Source organism: Stegodyphus dumicola, chromosome 4, assembly GCF_044657685.1.
Source record: "Stegodyphus dumicola isolate Sdum_Otavi_A_Nest chromosome 4, ASM4465768v1".
Lineage (NCBI taxonomy): Eukaryota > Metazoa > Arthropoda > Arachnida > Araneae > Eresidae > Stegodyphus > Stegodyphus dumicola.
Window position 1 is genome coordinate 180,751,495 of NC_140771.1, and position 20,097 is coordinate 180,771,591.

Here is a 20,097-nt window from a genome sequence, read left to right on the forward strand (position 1 = left end):
AAGTTTAGATGGAACAAGCATTTTCAGTCCAGGTTGAGATACAAGTTGTGGTTTGGAAGGCAGTAATTTCATCATTATGTCTTAACAAAACTGTAAATGTGGGACTGAATTTTTTCTATGAATAGCTCTATAAATTATTCAAGATGTTGTTATAGCTATATTTAGAAAATTTACAAACAAATTCCAGTACCATTTTTTATTTCAAAGTTGTGGTTTGTATGATGAAACATGCTTATTCAGAATATCAAAGCCACCCATCCTTCATTGCGGTGCTTCATAATAGCAGGTTGGATAATACCAATTTTCTTTTTTCCCCCTGATTTAGAATATTGCTTTGTATTTGAAGTAGGTTCATGCCTTTGGTGACTCGAAGCAACTACCCCAACTGTGTAGTCATTCCATCGACAAATGACAATTCAATTATTCTCTGGGCTCTTTGGCAAATGTTTTATTGTCTGTTAAAGGACATTGCCTGATCCAGTTACTTCAGACTGTACTTGTAGCTCTAATTTCCCAGAATCTGCTAATTTTGTCAATAAATTATGACATAAAAAGTTATCAAAATAGAGCTCATGCCTGCATGGATCAGCATTCTGTAATTGTGGAGAGGAGTTGCATCACAACATGCTCACCCACAGTCATTATTCTTTCCAGTATAAATTTCCATTGCATATGGATATCAGGATTATTACATAAGATCCGTATTTTAAAGCCAAATTTAACGGGTTTACCTTCAATGAACACTTTACAAGTGTGATAGCCAAAATAAGGTACAATCGATCTATCAAATGCTCAATTTTTTGTTAAAAGTTACCAACTGATGGAAATTTTTTTCCAGTTCTTCATAAATTGGAACTATTTTTCCAAGCTTATCATATGATTTCAGTTTACAGTTACCATTTATCTGCAAAAACTTTTTTAATCACACGGAAATAGTTTCTTGACATTACTGTTGGAACAATACCAACTTTCAAGTCTTATGCTGTACTCCAATAATAATCTTCCTTTGCCACCCAATGGTAATCACCCAGGAAGAGCAAACCTAAAAACTGGGCCCGTGTGGTCAACAGCAATCATCTCTCCATTTTCACTTGCATAAAGTGTTATCTTTGCAAGCTAATGTTTCAATAAAATATTTTGGAAAAATTATCTAAAAAATTTTAATAGAATCTAGATCTTATAACTCTGGGAAATCAATTTTTAAATCAATTGTTTCTTTATTGGAAAATACACAAATAAATTGCTTTCTTTTATTCCATCTTATTTTTCCCAGGTTTTATTTATTATTTATTTATTTTATTTACTTATTTATTTTTTTGTATAGAAGAATCATCACTAATTTTATCCACATTGTCTGTTTCTATTCTTGTATGTGACACTGATGGTTCAACATAAGCTTCTTCTTCACAAAAAATATCCAATTCTCCTGTTACATTCGTCAGAATAATTTTTTCTAAATTTTCATCACTGAGGGCCTCATTTTTCGGTTACATCACCACTTTCATTAGGTCGAATAATGCATACATCATCATCTGAAACATCTCATTTTAGCATATCAAACTAGTCGAGAGCTTCTTCCACAATTAGAAAACACTTAGCTTGATACATTATCAATGAAAATAACAGAAAACACACACACACACACACACACAAAAAAAAAAAAATCACAGCTCAGCTTTAATACTCTTCATTCCCAGTTGCAGCCTCTTTCTACATTACTTTAGTAGTAAGTAAAAAACAGATAAGCAATATTCCTTTCATTAAGCTGACCATGCATGTTGTACAAGAGCCACACTTAAACATCAGAAAGAGATGTAAATGTAACTCATCTGCTTATATTTTATATGAATATTTATTTATCACTCAATTGAAATAAAAATTACTTAGCAAGAACTAGCAGCAATAGGATGTTTTAATGCATAAAATAACTGTCTATTTTTTAATCAAATTCGTATATACCATTGAGTTGAAACAGAAAAAAGAAGTTCATGGTCCTCTGCGAGCGGCGCCCGGGGCATCATACACCCCCTTGCCCCCCTCACTACACCACTGGCTCATATCCTTCTTTACAAAAATTAAACTGGCTCTTTGAGAATTAGTCAAGTTTAGGTTAATCCAAAATGAATTTCTTATGGTTATATTGTGACGTGATGCTTACATATTAGTAGTACTAAATCATACTGTTTGGTGACAATGTATATGTGCTAATAGTACTACAGGCTCTATAATGGCATTAGAAATCTCTAATTTACTAAATTTTGGGGGGGGGTGAACTTTTATAAAATGCTAAGATATTCTAGTTACTTGAGCTTTCCAATTAGCTAAATGCCACAGAATCAGGCTTTTACTGTAATATGTCATATATTTTCCACTGCAACAACAATGCTTTAGTAATGAAACAACTAACATATGACAAAATCTGTAAAATGATTAGATAGTGGTAACAAAGAGGTTGTTGAGAATGAAAAGATTCTGATTAACAGTTTAGTAGGAATTCTGGTTAATCTTTGGAATATGGTAACAGGTAGTTTGGCGACATTTTGGAGGCGATAAAGGTTACTACCTGGGACTTTGGTAATAATGTGAGCAGTACTCAGTTCCGATTACGCATTATTTTGTGTGAGGGTAATGAGAGATCATGAGATATGTCATGTGACATTAATGGATGAATCACTGTTCTTTAATCGGAAAAGGGGGTAAATTTGTAAAAATATCTGCTGTACTTTATAGCATTAGTTTCATTCTATGTTCTGTGAAACGGTGTTGTTTAATATTTGGATCCCACGGCCCTATATAAAGTAAATCCGAAATTTTTATTGCGTTTATGTGTAATTGAAAAGAATTGCTTAATTGCGGATAAGTATGAATGTCCAACATGTGGGAATGAAATGAGATTGTGTGAAAGGAAGGATATTACAGATAAGTTTGAATGGCGGTGCAAGAAATCTGGTGAAAATGGACATTTTGTGATCAGCCATGCACTCAAGATTCTGTAGAAGATTAGGTAAATTAGTATTTTTAATTATTTGAGGATATTATTTTTATGCACTGTTCTAAATGTAAGGAGTAAATAAATTAATATGGTATTATTGGAAAATTGTTATTAGAAATGATTTAGTAGGATTGTAAGTTAATTTTTATTAATTTAATGTATGTGCTTATTTATATTTTAAGTAGTGATTTTTAATTTACTTATATTTTAATTTAATGATCGTGATTTTGAGAGTTATATGTTTGTAGTATTTTGGAATACGTTTGAGTAGAAGTAAATGTGCATGGAAAGTATTTGACACTAAGTATTTGGAACCATTTTTAATGTTTGCGTCATAAATTGGCTGGTGAGGTTTATAATAGATAATTTAGAGGGAAAAGTTTTTGGATATTTTATTTATTTTATACGTACAAACGCTCATCCTGGAAAGGGTATATACTTTTTCGTGATCAGGTAATTTCATATATGTCCTTTTTACCAAATTTAAAGATTCACAAAATTTTCATGCATTTTCGTGAAATTTTTCTAATTTATGAGAAAAAAGCAGTGTACATGGATATAGTGAAGAGTGTGTGCAATGCCATTTTTGTGCAATTCTGGGATGTTATTTTAAGTAAAAATAAGTCGACGTGTACATGGTTTAATTATATTTTAATTAAATGATAGTTATTTTGTGAATTATAAGTTTGTAGCAATTTGGTACACATTTCAGTGGAAGTAAACGTGCATGGAAATAATTTAAATATTTGACACTAAGTATTTGTAACCATTTTTAATATTTTGTTATAAATTCGTTGGTGACGTTTATAATAGATAATTTAGAGGTAAAAGTTTTTGGATATTTTATTTATATGATATGTGGAAATGTTCATCCTTGTAAAGGGTATATACTTTTTTGCAATCAGGTAATTTCATATATGTGCTTTTTACAGAGTTTAAAGATTCACAAAATTTTCCTGCATTTTTGTGCAAATTTTTGTAATTTATGAGAAAATAGCAGTGTAGATGGATAAAGTCAAGAGTGTGCGCGATGCCATTTTTGTGCATTCTGGGATATTTTTTTAAGTAAAAATAAGTCAACGTGTACATGGTTACTGTGTGTACGTGTACATGACATGTACATGGTTACTGTGCAATTCTAAAAAACGCGGCAAGGAGTTTGCGATTCTGCACTTTTTCCCAATTTTGCAATTAATATTTGTCATGATTAAGCAGTTTTGTCCCATAAAATTTCTAGCATAAGTGTAATTCGGGTAGCAGATTGTTGGAAAAAGTGTTGAGTAAATAAAAAGAAAAGAAACATGTCTTTACTTCGTGAAGTCAAAATGGCGGCGAAAAAAAAATAGAGGGTTGCTGTAGCAGAGTTGGTCGCCAAATTTTCGCCAAGTTACCATAATCCAAAGATTAACCGGAATTCTCAACACGGCAATTACAGAACTTGGACAATAAAACTTTGTATGTGAACAAGAAATTATCTATCTATAAAATTAAAAAGAAAGTTTAAATAACTTAAACTGAAAGAAATGTTTAATAAAACAAATAAATATGGAGCTTTTTTTTTGTAAAGTTTTATTCTCTTATGGCCATAAATGTTTCACTATTTAATATTTTTAATTTTATAGTTTCTAAATGTTATCTCATTAGATTTAAACCAATGATCTAACATCCAAAATTGCCAAAGTCAGGATGATTCCAGATCTCTGACTTTATACTGTATTTATACAAAGCGTTATGAGCATAAGCAATTTTGACACAAAATTAGAATTTTCTGAAGCCAATTTTTTTTTTTTCAGAGTTCTATTCTATGCCTCAAATTATGCTTAAATATCAATTTTTTTTTAATTGTGCAAGCAATTTTGGGCTTATTTGCTTAGTATTAATTGTTAACCTGGCATTAAAACAGAATTTACTTGAAGAATCTCTAATTTATATTAATCTTAATTTTCCTTTTAAATATATATATTATACACAAAATTCACAGACACAAAAGAAATGAAATTCAATGCCAGTAAAACCCAAAATTCCCAATAAATATGCTAAAAACAGCAAGAAATTGTCTCGAAATGAGAAGAAATCCCGAAAACTACAGATATGTGAAATACAAAAAATATAAGAAGAGGAATGCAATCAAAATCCGATTCAAAATAATTTTAGGATAATTTTTCTTTAAAATAAAAATTTATGATACTTATATATATAGAGAGATAGACATATTTTCCCTCCTTAATTCACACAGTTTAAAAATACATAAAATGTCAGAGAAGAGGGTACTTTATAAAAGAAATTTTTGTATTTTCTGATTATCTGTGAAAAAGTAATTTTGAAGCAAATTTTGCTTTAAAATAAAAAATTTATGATACTTATATATATAAAGAGATAGACATATTTTCCCTCCTTAATTCACACAGTTTAAAATACATAAAATGTTAGAGAAGAGGGTATTTTATAAAATAAATTTTTTTATTTTCTGATCATCTGTGAAAAAGTAATTTTGAAGCAATGCATCATGTCACCAAAAATATTTATATAGAAACCTAGGTCTACTCATCATGCATGTGTATTTGAGCATATGGTGGATTTGTTTTTTTGAAATTCAGTGGTTTAGAATTTCTTTCGGCATTATGTACATTTGTTGAAATGAATCATAATGGAATTATAGAGTTTCCTCTCTTTTATTTTCATTCAGCTGGAGATTATACTGAACTTTCAACTGTCATTATATGATCATAATCGAGGCCAGTGCGTAATGCCGGATTTGAGAAACATCTTACTTTTTAAGTGAAAACATATATTTATACATCTTTTATGCAGCAAAATATGTACTTGAATATAAAATGGTATTGCTCTCCCAATTTGGTTTTAAAAATTATTGTTGCCAAATACATAATCCTATTTTTCCTCAAAGGAAATTATTTTTGGCTGATCTTTACAATATGGTAACTGGTAGTTTGGCGACATTTTGGAGGCGATAAAGGTTACTTCCTGGGACTTTGGTAATAATGTGAGCAGTACTCAGTTCCGATTACGCATTATTTTGTGTGAGGGAAATGAGAGATCATGTGATATGTCATGTGATATTAATGGACGAATTACGGTTCTTTAATCGGAAAAGGGGGCAAATCGGGAAAAAATCTGGAAATTTTGTATTTGCCTTTATTCTGTGTTGTGTGAAACAGTGTTCGTTAATTTTTGGATCCCATGGCCCTAACTAAAGTGAATTCGAAATGGGTATTTAGTGGGATTGAAAGGGGTAGTAAGTGTTTCTTTAAGGTTGTGCGAAATAGAAGTAAAGATGTTTTATTAAGTTATTTATTTTACCTGGTACCTTGGTATAAGTATGATTTTAAAGATCCTGAAACAGAAATAAGAAAAGTTTATCGGACACGTAATCAAGATTCTGAAGAAGAATAGGTAAGTTAGTATTTTTAATTATTTGAGGATATTATTTTTATGCATTGTTCTAAATGTAAGGTGGAAGTAAAGTAATTTGCGTAAACGTGCATGGAAATAATTTAATTTTTGACACTAAGTATTTGTAACCATTTGTAATGAAGTAAAGGTATGAATTAGTTAGTGACGTTTGTAATATAATAGATAATGTAGAGTTTTTGTTAAAGTTTTTGGATATTTTATTTATTTTATACAGGGAAATGTTCATATTTGGAAAGGGTATGTACTTTTTCGCGATCAGGTAATTTCATATATGTTCTTTTTACCGGGTTTAAAGATTCAGAAAATTGTTATGCATTTTCGTGAAATTTTTCTAATTTATGAGAAAAAAGCAGTGTACATGGATATAGTGAAGAGTGTGCGCAATGCCATTTTTTTCTAATTCTGGGATGTTTTTTTAAGTAAAAATAGGTCGACGTGTACATGGTTTATGTGTATGTGTTATTTTGAAAAATGCGTAAGGAGTATGGTATTGTGCACTTTTTCCCAATTTTGCAGTGAATATTCGTCATGATTAAGCAGTTTTGTTAGATAAAATTTCTAGCATAAGTGTAATTCGGCTAGTAGATTGTTGGAAGAAGTGTTCAGTAGATAAAAAGAAAAGAAACATGTCTTTACTTCGTGAAGACAAAATGGCGGCGGGAAAAAAAAAATAGAGGGTTGCTGTAGGAGAGTTAATCGCCAAATTTTCGCCAAAAAAACGCCAAGTTACCATAATGTAAAGATCAACCTTATTTTCCAATAATTAACTGAATTGCTTATACCATTATAACAGCTGCCTCCTTAAATATAAGCAAACTGAAAGGCTGAACTCAAGTTCATTTACTTACAGATTTGCATATTGATAAATATTGAAAAAAAAAAAAAAAAAGACTTCTAAAACCGACTGTACTTTTGTCACAGAGTGGACATTAGAGTTAGCTAAAGGTAATTTAATAAATTTTTGTAGGCTACAAACCATAATTTTTATATTTTTTAGACTAAAGGTTAATTTTTTAGTGTGAAAGTTAAGCAGCAATTTGTTATATTATGTTCCCATCCATTAATAAAACCTGATTCTAGTACAAAGATTCAATATAACAAATTTATATTAGTTATATTAGTTATAGGTAAATATTATTATCACATCTAAACTAAAAAGTATGTTAAAAAAATTGACATAACGTAAATAATTTAAATACTGAAAAATCAGTATCTTCCTTTACATTTATTCATCAGTTAATTTCAGAATCAATTTCCTCACATTAAGAGTAAACATTATAAGAGAAAAAATCACTTGACTATATTCATTAGCTCTGAAAAATTTTGGAGAAGATACTCAGGGTAAATTATGGCTGCTAATAAATGTAAATAGCCATACGTTACTTCAAAACTGTTAATAAGAACAGAAATATACAGAAACTATTCTTCTAATGAAATCACAATAGTGTACTCTTATGTATAAGACTTCATAAAGGCAGATTAACTTTTTCTTCATAAAAATAAAATGAGGAACACTGTACATTTACGATTATCTTCTCGGCGAGCTTTTTTAAGATAATAAAATATAAATGGTAATAAATTAAAAAACGTAAGAAGAATTTGCAAAGGAAATAATTCAGAACTTACATTTGAATTACCAGAACAATTCATCCCAGTACAATTTTCATTCTTAATGCAGTTGACATGATTATCTCTACGCTTTAGCTCTTCCTCAATTGTTACCCAAGGAGAGCACCTAGATGACAGATCCTCACAGAAAATAAGATGACACCATGAAACTAAAATTATATAATGATGACTTCATTAAGGTTTTCATTCTAATTTATGTTTTATGTCATACAAATAGATATATTAGGATTTAGAAATACAAATACAATGCTCATAAATCACAAAAACAATAAGAAAATTTATTATATAAAAATGTGTACCTAATAATAAGAATAAAACTGTCATAATGGAAATATCACATTGAAAGAATTTCACTTCATTAATACATGAAATTCAATCAACGGGATTAGAAATTATGCTTTAGCTTTTAAAATAGCACACGTATCGTCGTAATTTTGTTTCAAAGTAGAATAATTTATTTGCTATATTATTGAAATCGTTCAATGCTTAAGACAGACAAAGTCGACAGATGTCTTGTTTTGCACCTACTAAGTCTTTTTGCTACGACAGGCGAAAAATAAATTTTAGGTGCGAAGGAAAGTATTCAGTATTTCAGAGGAGAGTAAAAAGGAACTTCGTTCATTTTGGATTTCAACCATGATTACGGTGTGATTCGCGATATCAATATTGTTCGCACTGCACTTAGTTTTGAAATCGTTCTGCTTGTAACTTCATATTTAAATGTTATTAAATGCTAACAGATATAAAATCAAAAATACCGGCTTAAAATTGTGTAACAAAATAAACTGAAAACATTGTAACATTAAAATACTCCCGCATATTACTTTACTTTATGTTTTACATTCAGGCTCATTTCGTAATGAATTGATTTATTAATTAAATAACAACGAAATAAAAGTTAATAATATAATCATTTAAACGTGTAATATGTAGTTAATAAATGTATATGTAGTAAATAAGTAACTAAGGGTATTTCATGCTATTAAAAAACTATGTAATATAACATTATTGCTATGCCACTACGCTTATTAAACTCATTTTCAGGAAGGAGTATTGATGGCGCCCATGCTTTGGGAGGAAATCGCTCGTCGCGTGCTTCCGGAAAACAAAAGGTATACTTCCGGGAGTGGATAGTGACCAGTAGTGTATTTTATTTTAAATTGTGTTATGTTCTTAAAAGATAATGAAGTCTTGCATATTTTATACAAATTTAACTAGTTATTGTTTGTCAGCACCGTTATATATTGCGCCTTTAAGTTAGGCCTGTTCTTCAATAACAAATTATGTATTAAAATTATACTAAACATGTGCGATTATTTAAAAAATTGACTTATAACAGCTATAATATGCTTAAAGAAATGTGCTGCCATGATTGAAATGTAGGTTGTGGATATTATTATGTGACATTATAATCTTTTTATGTTGTTTACATAATGCACGTTTAACACTTTGCTGTAAGTAACTAGACAAATATTTCTTTTGCTTGAAATTTTCTTCTTGTTCACCTTTATGGGTAATGTATGGAAATCTCACACAAGATTATCTTTAATGAATTGTCTTTGTTAAATTTAACTGAATAACGTGTGTAGCTGGTGTGGTCGAGTTTATCCAGATCTCCAAATAAAATACATTTTTCAAATATGTGATCGATTTTTCATTAACATGTTAAGTAATTTTAATTTCATATAAAATGCGCTTGGAACTCTTAATACCAGCTGTTTAGGAATAAAATTCTGCGGAATTTCACTCTAATTTCATTCCAAATGTAACTAACTATACATACATGTTAGTTTTATATTTATTTTTGGGTATAGAAAATTTATTCTTTGATTACAAAAAATAACACAGTGCTGTAAATACATCCAGATTACTAAAATTATACTGCATCGTCATTATGCACTGGAAACATAAAATATTTTTTTTTTTTTGTTCCTATAAATTTCTACTGCGTAATTTTGAACTAATTATGTTTAAGCAGGAATACTTTTTTAAAGTAAATTTATGGAGAAGTACTTATATGCATCATTATTGCAAAATAATATTAGAAATTACAGATTTTTGTGTAATATTTATTTTTATCGTATTAATGTAAATTTAGCATTTACGATTTTTGCTTGCTGCATGTAATTGTGATTTTGTGTGGAGATTTTAAGATGAAGTTTTGGACATAGGTGTGTCCATGATATAAACAGTAAATTTTGGAAGTAGGTAAATGTGTATATGATATGAATAGTGAAATTTATTACAATTGTTTTTTTCTTGAAAGGTTCTTATTAGTTTATTGTTGGTGCTGAATAAATATTTGGTTTCCTTTTAAGTGCATTTTCAGTGTAAATTATGCCAGTTTTAAAATAACTGTCTAATGTTTTACGATTGATTTTAATTATTCTAGGTATTGATACAAGTTTATGATGTCTCTCGTCGACTTGGGCAAGCGACTCTTGGAGTCGGCCAAGCTCGGCGAGACAGAAGAGGTTCGAATATTAATGACAAATGGAGCTCCATTTACTACTGATTGGGTAATTTCTTTTTTCTTTCCAGTAATTTTAACTAACTAAATCATTTGGGTCTGAATATTGGTACAATTCAGTGACCTGTTTTTATTTTCGTACTGAAAATTAAGAGCCTCTTTGTAATAGAGTAACATATGTTAAACAGTTTTTTGTGGAACGACCATCTATAGAGCTATCACAAATGCAACCTTAGCTGGCATTCTGCCAAAACACTTCTATCATCTACAGTAATCTAGAATCCTCTTTTCACTCTGGAAAAGAGAGAACTGTATTGAGAGAGGAAAAAGAGGCAGCCTTCTCCCATGCTTCTAGTTCATATTCAAAAAAATAAATCCTAAGATTCATATTCATTTGTAATCTGGGAATCAAGAACATGGAAAGGTTTAATCCTAGTATCCGATGCACACAGGATTTGGCGACATTATGATGAGCAGTAAAAATGGGACATATACGATGAGTAGTTAACAGGTCATTCAAAGAAAATATATAGTATATGTATATACACACTTAGTATATAGTGTATATATAGACGTTCTTTGGATCATTTTTGGTGTTGGCGATAATTTTCAAAGTCGCGCCAAGGCTGCACCGTAAACTAGGATTTTACCCATAGAAAATTTTTTTAATATTTTTAAATTCATATGAAGACTATACATATTACATCACTTACTTTTAAAAATAAGATCACCTAAAATCATGGAATTATATTGTTTGGTTTTGTTTTGCTCTTTGTTTTCAATGTGTATAATACATATAGATTTTTTTAGAGTGAAAATCAAAGAGATGCGATAATTATTTATTAACATGTTGACTGCCGTGCGCATTTGACGTGGATTGCCCATAATGCCAACTTGAAATTTTTATTATGCGATATGTATTATGTTGAAATATTATCTACAGAAGATAGTGGGGAGTTATATAATTGAGTTTAATGCATATTTCATGGTGGCAACCCCCAAACATCTGTAGACCATTTTTGTGATTTATAAGTTAAATGTTTACTTTTTATTATTCTTTAAACCATTATAGTAACAATAGTACTATTTAAAAATTTATCAGTATCGATATTTACTCTATGTATTTTACTATTGGTCGCATTGCCGGGCGCTGGAGGCACCCACATCACTGTAGCCAAGTCGAGTGCTGGTCACCGGTGATCCCCACGGCAGTCAACGTGTTAAAGTATAACCATTATAATTTAAATAATTATGTTAATAATTTATCATCATAAAATTATTATAATTAATTATTAAGAAATTTCTTTTCAGTGTAAAATAATGCAGATATTAGCGCAAAGCTAAAAAGATAGTAATTATCAAATGTGTATTATGATTATAATATGTAATTTATTGTAATGATTGTATAATAAATTATATAGTAATCAAAAGCTTATAATAACAATTATTATATTAAGTACAATAATACATTTATGTATTGAACTTTATCATAAAATTATGTATGCACAACCAAATTAAATTTTGAGGACACTTATTATTTTACCAATAAATAAATAAATGCTCAAAATTAAATACAGTGTATTCAAACATTTCATTTTAAATGATGATTAATTTAGGTTACTAAAATATAATTTTCAGCTTCTTTAAAACTGTACTTTTTTAACATTGCAAAAATAAATAGGGAAAAAAATATCAGAAAATAAATTTCAAAATTCATATGTCCATCTACTGTATTTCATGAATAAATCAGTCCAAATGTCTCTTGCATGTCTGTGCTCTTAAAACCATTCATAGCTTTCTCTGTGTTCATTGTTAAATTATATTTTGCAGTTAGGAACTTCTCCTTTACATATGGCAGCTCAGTATGGGCATCTAGCTACGGCTGAAGTTCTATTGAGAGCTGGTATAAGTCGAGATGCAAGAACAAAAGTTGACAGAACTCCTTTGCATATTGCTGCTCAAGAAGGTCATCTGGATATTGTTGAACTTTTAATTAGTCATGGAGCTGAAGTTGATGCCCGAGATATGGTAAACTAAGATTTATTTCAGTTATAAAGTATATAATTTAATACTTCAGCCTTTAAAACATTACCCTTTACCTCTTTGATTTTGTATCTCCGTATTTAGGAAGTGTATATTTCTTTTAAGGCTGGGGCAAGGGTGAGAGCAAGGGAAGCACTTTCTTGCAAGGTTTCTTTGCTTTATGAACGCGCGGCGCGCAATTAACTGGAACTTGATCTGTCAGCACTATCCTTATCTTCAGAGCAGATGTTTTTATTTTATTCAGCTTATAATTCATTACTAAATGTAGTATTTCATCTCGATGTACTCCATCTTTGATATGATTTAAATCAAATTCCTCGTCATTATAAATATCACGAATACTCATCAAATATTTTTCTGGTTACAATTATCTAATTTCGACTTTGCGTAATGTATGCTTTAAGCATGCGCACGTTGAAAGAAATGTTTAATACAGTAAACAAATAAATATTAAGCTCTTTTTTTTTTGTAAATTTTGATACCCTTTAGATCATAATTGCTCTTTATTTCATAAATTATGGTTTCATATTTTTAATTTTATAATTTCTGCATGCCATCTTACCAGATTTAAATTGATAATCTATAATCTGGAAAAAACCCTAATCCGGAATCCTCGAAGTCCCGACGAGTCCGGATTAAAGACTTTGTACTATATCTGAATTTGAGCAAAAAAGGATTAAGTTGAATTTTGTGCTACCAAGCTTCAGTTGAATCAATAACTACCATATTAATATTGTTTTATGTAATTATTAGTGTTGTAGTTCATTGTAAACAGGATTTCCTAAGTTCAGTGTAATTTTTTTATTTAGTAGGCCATGAAATTTTTTTCCCCTATAGAAATTCATGTTTGTTATAAAAAGCTGCTTTTTTTTATTATTTTTTAAACACAATAATACAAATGAGCTGTAAACATGTTTGTCGCTAGTTCATAAAGATGCGTCCTATAACTCTCGGATTGAAATTTTCCAAGAACTGTAAAAACAAGGTTTACTTATAGAAAAGCAAGCATACACTGTCAATAATTTTTCAGTTACAAAGCTTTGGAGCTTAAAGCTAGTGTCGAAAAATGTGCAGTTATTATGGACACAATAAAAAGAGCAAAGAAAGAAAAGGGTACTTTTATATTATTCACTCCCTCTCTGAAACGTTTTGAACTCACTGCTAACTTTGAACTGCATTCAAGAATTCAATGGCAAATTTGTAGAGAAATATTTATTTGGGTATGTTTGCATCTATATCAGTGATGCAGCCATTGCTGCTTATTTTTCTCATTATTCTTTTTACATAAAAGACATGCACACATGTAATGCTTTTTCTGCTGCTGTTTTTATGTACACACAGCTTCAGTTTTGCCAAAAAAAAAAAAAAAGTCAGGAAATTTCACATAACCTGAAATAATGCTGCCCGAGGACAGTTGAAGCTTCAGCATGCATTACAGCCTGATGAAAATAAAAGAAAGCAAACTCTATAAGTTCCATTATGATTTGCTATGGCAAAAGGAAATTCACTCAATGCAAAAGGAAATATTAATCAGAAAATTGACTGTTGAATTTCAGAAAGGCAAATCCTTATGTACTCAAGCACACTTGTGCCACGTACATACCTGGTTTGCCACTTAAATCCTTTTTGGTGACATCTTGGTTTCCTATATAAATATATTTGGTTACATTGTGGATAGCTTCCTACTTTTTTGCAGCTTTAAGGTAGGTGTATGAAAATATCAAGAAACGTTTATGCAACTATTTTTTTTTTTTTTTGAGTAATTATGAAGGGAAGAGAAATGCAGTTAAAAAAAACAATAATTTGTTTAATAATCTAATTTACTTAGAATTATCATGTTTGAATAAACAATAACAGGCTTCGTACGAAAGTTCTTAAGAGTCCGTAAAAGTCTTTAATTTCGGCCAAAATCGCAGAAGGTCCTTAATTTTAATCATCTGAAAGTTCTGTTTGTTTTTATGACTGCCATTTTGAGTGTGAATTAGCATTTTGGAAGAATATTTTTCACGATTCACTGACAAATATGTTCAACTTTTGAATGGATTATAATTTGTTCCTATTTCTGATATAAATGGTGAGATACTTGAGTTTCATAATGAAAGAAGTGCAACATTATTTCATTTCGAAAAATTTCATTATTCTTTCAGCATTATTTCATTTCATTTTTTCTAATGAAGAGCTCTTAAATAACTTTTTGCTTTGGGGGATGTCAGTTCTTTTATTAAATCATTTTAAATTTGGCGATTTTTAAGATCAGTTTCTATAGAAAATTTTTAATTCTGGGATCTGAGAATTTTTCAACAATTTTTTAAAAACATTGTTGCTTTGATAAATTTCATTAAAATAATGATATATTGAAATTATATTTAAAAAGTAACATTAAAATAAAACATTTTTAATTTTTACTATCATATTATAAAGTTCCATTTTGGCCACTAATACAATATTTTGAATCTGAAAAATAAATAAGGTATAAAGCTATAAAGCACAATTTATGAAAAGATTCTTAGCAAAAGCAAAATAGCTATGTAATTGATTAATAAAATCGTTTAAAATTTTTTCATGGTAAGAGTTTTTCCCGTGTAATTGTCTCAAAATATTCATAATTCTCAGAATATGCATGTTTTTTTCTACAAAATTAATTTTACACTTTTTCCCTCTGATTTTTTTTTTTTTTTTTTTTTTCAAAATATTTGTGGCTTTTTGGTGTTACAGAATTGGTGGGGGTAATTTTTCTTTAAGATTTTACATACTGCAGCTTTGAAAGTTTAGAAGGATTTGAAGGCGAGATGATTCTAGGATTCAATTTTTAACAAATATTGTTAAAAAATAAATTTAATTTAAATTGGACATGTAAATCCATAATGACTAAGGTTATATCTAACTACCTAATTTAATCATTTATAACTAAATACTTACCCTTAAAAATTATCTGTGCATATTAAAGCGAGTTATTGCCTTTCATTAATCCTTACCATGTTCACAAGATAAAATACAAAAATGTAAAAATTCAGGTAAAACTTATTCTTCGCATCTAGCGAGACTTAATACAAAGCAACTTATCACCTCTAATGCTTTATTTGCTTATTGGAACCTTAAAGTTTATTAACTGGATTAGAACCCTAAAACTGAAGCTACAACACTAACTGTGTCAGACAGAGCCTAACTTTCCAAACTTGCCAATGGTGCCTACGTCAGGCCTTTCAGGTTTGCTCTGATCAGCAGGTCTCTCTCTAGACAAGCAGTAGCAGTGACAACAGCCAGTTTTTTGTTTTGAATAATGCTGGTTATGATTTTACTTCTCATTTTAACCTATAGTTTGAAATAAAATCTACCTGCTATATACTAAACCTCTAGACTGAGCAAGTATGTGACAAAATGAGACATTAAAAAAAAAAAAAAAAAATCAACAAAAAGTTAACTGTTAGCAAAACGTAAATAAATGTTACTTATCTTCTTTCAAATATGTCCAACTATTATAAGTGTAAAATATTTAATGCCACTTGATAAATTTATGAAGTTTTTTTATTCTCAAACTTATTAATAATTATGTTAAGTTTAATAATAATGCATCCTACTTATGGATCTATTTATTTTTAGGATGGTATTACAACAGTGAAGTTCAGGCATAGATAATATTTTTAATTGAATTTATTCAGTTCCCATTTGCTCATAGGTCCTTAATTTTGTTTTCATTAATGATCCTTAAAAGTACTTAATTCCTGTGTGCAGAAATGTGTATGAACCTTGAATAAATGTTGCATAATTGCAAATTGTCTTCTGCGGAAGGTGATTCTAATTTTTGTCTCGCCTCCCCCCCCCAAACCGAATAAGGCAAGAAAATATACAAAGAAGGAATACTGTGAAATAGTTTATGATATATGGTGGGCATCATCATAGTATTTGTGAAGCTGAATTTTGCACAAATCTTTGAAAATCAAAAGCATAAATAATTTCTTCTTAAGAACTGGAAGTGAAATTATGTGTTTTTAGCCTGGAAAACCCTGAGGAACAAACAAATATGTGCCGCTGAAGTTGGATAGAGTCTTATAATACCCACAATTAAATATCAAGCACTTCGGTGCAGAATGCAGATTGTGAAAATCATGTTTGGAAAGCACTGAGTAACAGGCCATTCATTTTTTTTTTTTCCTACATTGATACAGAATTTAATGACTGGTAATAACAAAAATAAATATTAACCTTCGTAATTTTGTTTTAAAATGCTTTAGATAAAAAATGTATCCCTCTTTTTTATAATGCTCTTTTGGACATGCGAAATCATGTTTGAAACATGCAAAATGTACATTGATAAGCTATTTAGAATTCACAAGCCAAACTGTCTGCAAATGCCAATATTTTTGGTTATCAAATGCAGAGTTGCCAACTCTCCCGATTTAGGCGGGAGACTCCCGATTTTCGACCGATTTCAACCCGATTTACAATATATTTCTCCTGACTTTTTCTTATTCTTAAAATTTCTCACGATTTTTATGCGACTTGGCTTAATACTTTGTTATATGAATAAAAAAAGTGCTTTTGGACGTCTAAAAGCAATTGAATTTTCTCTACATTATATCTAAAACAAAACCTTGCAAATCAGATATCTTCTGCTTTTTGAGTGAGAGTATTATACGTATCCAGAAATGTCATTCTCCAGTTCTCCAATGTGCTTCGAGCTCCACTGCGTGTCAGCTAGCATATATTAGCCAATGAGGACAAAGCAAGTTGTTATTTGGACGTTCTTTTTAGTTATTTCATTCATTTTGTCCTGAGTTGTGTGAGTACACGTGCCTTAGGGAAATAGTTTTAGAAATTATCATCATTTGTTACGTCTGTGAGAAAGGTGAAATACTCGTGTACGTTTCAAAAATCGTACACAGTTGACTTTCCTTCATTATTTCCTCAAGGAAATGTAATAAATTTGCGATGTGTACCGCCTGTCGTTGCGATTTTTCGATTTCATATGTTGGAAGGGCGGATGTTCTCAAACATGTGCGTACACAAAAACACAAGGATAACATGAGTTGTTTTGAAAAAAAAAACGAAATATTAAATTTTTCTTCGGAAACAAAGGACCAAAAAGTTATTAATGCAGAATGTCTGTTCTCTGCCTTTTTACTGGAGCACAACCTGCCACTGAATGCATCGGATCACGCTGCAGCTTTATTTAGAAAAATGTTTCCCGATAGTGAAATCGCTAAGAAATACTCAAGGTGCAAGAATCAAAACAGGTGCAATTGTTAAAGAAATGGGTTTGAAAAATAAATCTTCAGTTATTGATTGCATTAAAACAGCTCCGGTCTGCCTCTCTACTGATGGAAGCAATAATACCGATTCAAAACTGTATCCAATTGTTGTTTCTTTTTTTGATCCAGAGTCTTCAGAAATTGAGTGAAGTTTACTTTATGTTCCCACTTTAGAAGGACATTTGACAGGCTTTAATATAGCACAGCTAATTATTAAAACTTTAAAAGAAAACTGCAGTCCCTCTGGATAATTGCTTAGCACTTGGTGCCGATAATGCACCAGTATTGGTAGGCTTGGAAGACTGGTGTTGCAGGCATCTTAAGAAAGGAAAATTCAGATTTTCAGATTATGAGGTGCACCTGTCACCTCTTAAATTTAGCAGCTGGAAAAGGGGCAACTCCTTTACCAATAAATGTGGATGAACACATTGATATTTATTATTATCTTGAAAGGAGTTCTAAAAGGAAGGAAAAATTGAAACAGTTCCAACAGCTGCATAACAGCAGTTTACAATTAGAAAACTTGGATGAAGTTATAAAATCAGCTACGATTGACACCCAGTGGAGTTTAATTGCAAAACTGAAAGGTGCTGATGGAATTTTAAAATATAGTGAACTGTCTAGAATTGTGTTGGCCGTCTTGACAGTTCCCTATAGTAATGCAGAGTGTAAGAGGATTCTCAGTGTTGTTGCAAAAATGACGACTAAATTTAGATCTAATATTAGAGATGGCACATTAGAAAAACTTTTATTAGCGAAAGCAGGCCTACGCGGTAATTGCTGTGAACACAATGATGAAGTTTCTTTCTTAAAGAAAGCAGAATCTGCCACTGTTTATAACATTTGTACAAAAACTGATTAAAGTGTCTTTTTTTTTTTTTTTTTTTTTTTTTTTTTTTTTTTTTTTCTTAAATGATGCATGTAATAAAATTTTTTTTATGTGTAAGGTATTTTTGTGTTGCTTGCATTTAAGAATTAGTTGCTACTTTAAGTTAATTTATCAGGGTCAATGTTCCTTCTTACCTTCTTCGGGAACATACAAGGACCTGACTCGGAACAGAGAGCTTACTAAAGCTATGTTCACTAATTGTGGTAAGTAGACAGGATACATACGAAGGGTATACAAAACCCTTTATTTTTCTCTATATACAATAACTTCCGTACTTCGGAATACACCGACCCGCTACTCGGGGTCTAACGTAAAAGTATAAAAATAAAACTAAACTCTAATTTAACTTTAGAATAATAAAACGTGGAAGATTAGCCTTATATTAACAGGAAGGCGTATGTAGTACAGATAACTGAAAACACTACAATACGTTTAAAAGTTATCAAGAGGATTAAAACCTCTGGCCTGGAAGGCAACAAGCAACTGCGTAACTTCTAAGGTAAGCGGCCTGCTTTGACTCAACTGCTTCCTCTCTCTCGCTTGGCAAAAAGCCACAACTTAAATACTTGGCGTTCGCCAGACAACTTTGCATAAAAACCTTAACGCTTATAATTCTGGCCGGAAGTAGAAAATAAGAAGTGATAGTAAAGATTTAAAATAAAATAAACGTTAGTAAAACTTAAGATCCTTACATACTTCCCGCCAGAGTTAATTAGTTTGAAACTGAGGTCTAAAACGACCTGAAAACTTTTAGCTCTAGAATCTAATGCGAGGCCAATCTTTTACAAATATTTTTCGCTAGAAACTAGAAATTTAAAAGAAAGAAATTTTTTTTTACAATAGCAGCTCCCAGGATACACACTTTTTTTTTCATCTGTACTGCATCTAAACAGGAGCTTTTATTCAATTCTGGTTCCTTCCAGAGATCTGGAAGGAAAACTAGTTTAATGAAATGTTACACAATGAAACGGCAAGTAACATGTATAATTATATTTCACTTAACATTCTTATTTCATTCATGACTATTTTAATTATCTCTCCCCGTGCTCTCTGACATGTGTTGTAAAAGAACACCAAACACGAATGTGTTTCTGTCTACGTGTTCCACACTTCCTCCTACAATCAAAACACTAACGTGTTAAAATTCAACATAACAAGACCTCTTAACACATCCTAATTTCAACTCTAAACCCTGAGGTACTATTCTAAAAGTGGCTAACTCTAAAGTGTAGCGTCAGAGAGCCTAACTACATCATTCAACCTTTAACACATATTCGCCATGCTTTAGTCTTTTTACAGTCACACGAATAAAAAAAAAATTTAACATTACTTTCACTTTTACCATATCACGGTATTTCTTAACATTTAAAATAACAGTTCACATTGTATATAA

At 30.4% G+C, this 20,097-nt stretch overlaps 2 protein-coding genes across 6 annotated transcripts in view; one reads left to right on the forward strand and one right to left on the reverse strand.

Annotated features, from left to right (window-relative positions):
- Positions 1-8,586, reverse strand: part of LOC118183186 (uncharacterized) — a 58,438-nt gene extending 49,852 nt beyond the window's left edge. Inside the window, exons 1-2 of one of the 2 annotated variants that reach the window (XM_085815852.1) lie at positions 8,353-8,586; positions 8,051-8,202 (exon numbers count right to left, since the gene is read on the reverse strand). In XM_085815852.1, coding sequence (XP_085671978.1) covers positions 8,051-8,202; positions 8,353-8,377 — 177 coding nt within the window. In that variant the 5' untranslated portion in view covers positions 8,378-8,586. The remainder of the gene's footprint in view (positions 1-8,050; positions 8,203-8,352) is intronic. The other variant, XM_085815854.1, reaches the window with a different exon arrangement.
- Positions 8,587-9,022: 436 nt separating this feature from the next.
- Positions 9,023-20,097, forward strand: part of LOC118183184 (uncharacterized) — a 77,258-nt gene continuing 66,183 nt past the window's right edge. For 2 of the 4 annotated variants that reach the window (XM_035352633.2, XM_035352639.2), the window contains exons 1-3: positions 9,172-9,432; positions 10,446-10,572; positions 12,354-12,551. In XM_035352633.2, coding sequence (XP_035208524.1) covers positions 10,462-10,572; positions 12,354-12,551 — 309 coding nt within the window. In that variant the 5' untranslated portion in view covers positions 9,172-9,432; positions 10,446-10,461. The other 2 variants (XM_035352634.2, XM_035352635.2) reach the window with 2 other exon arrangements.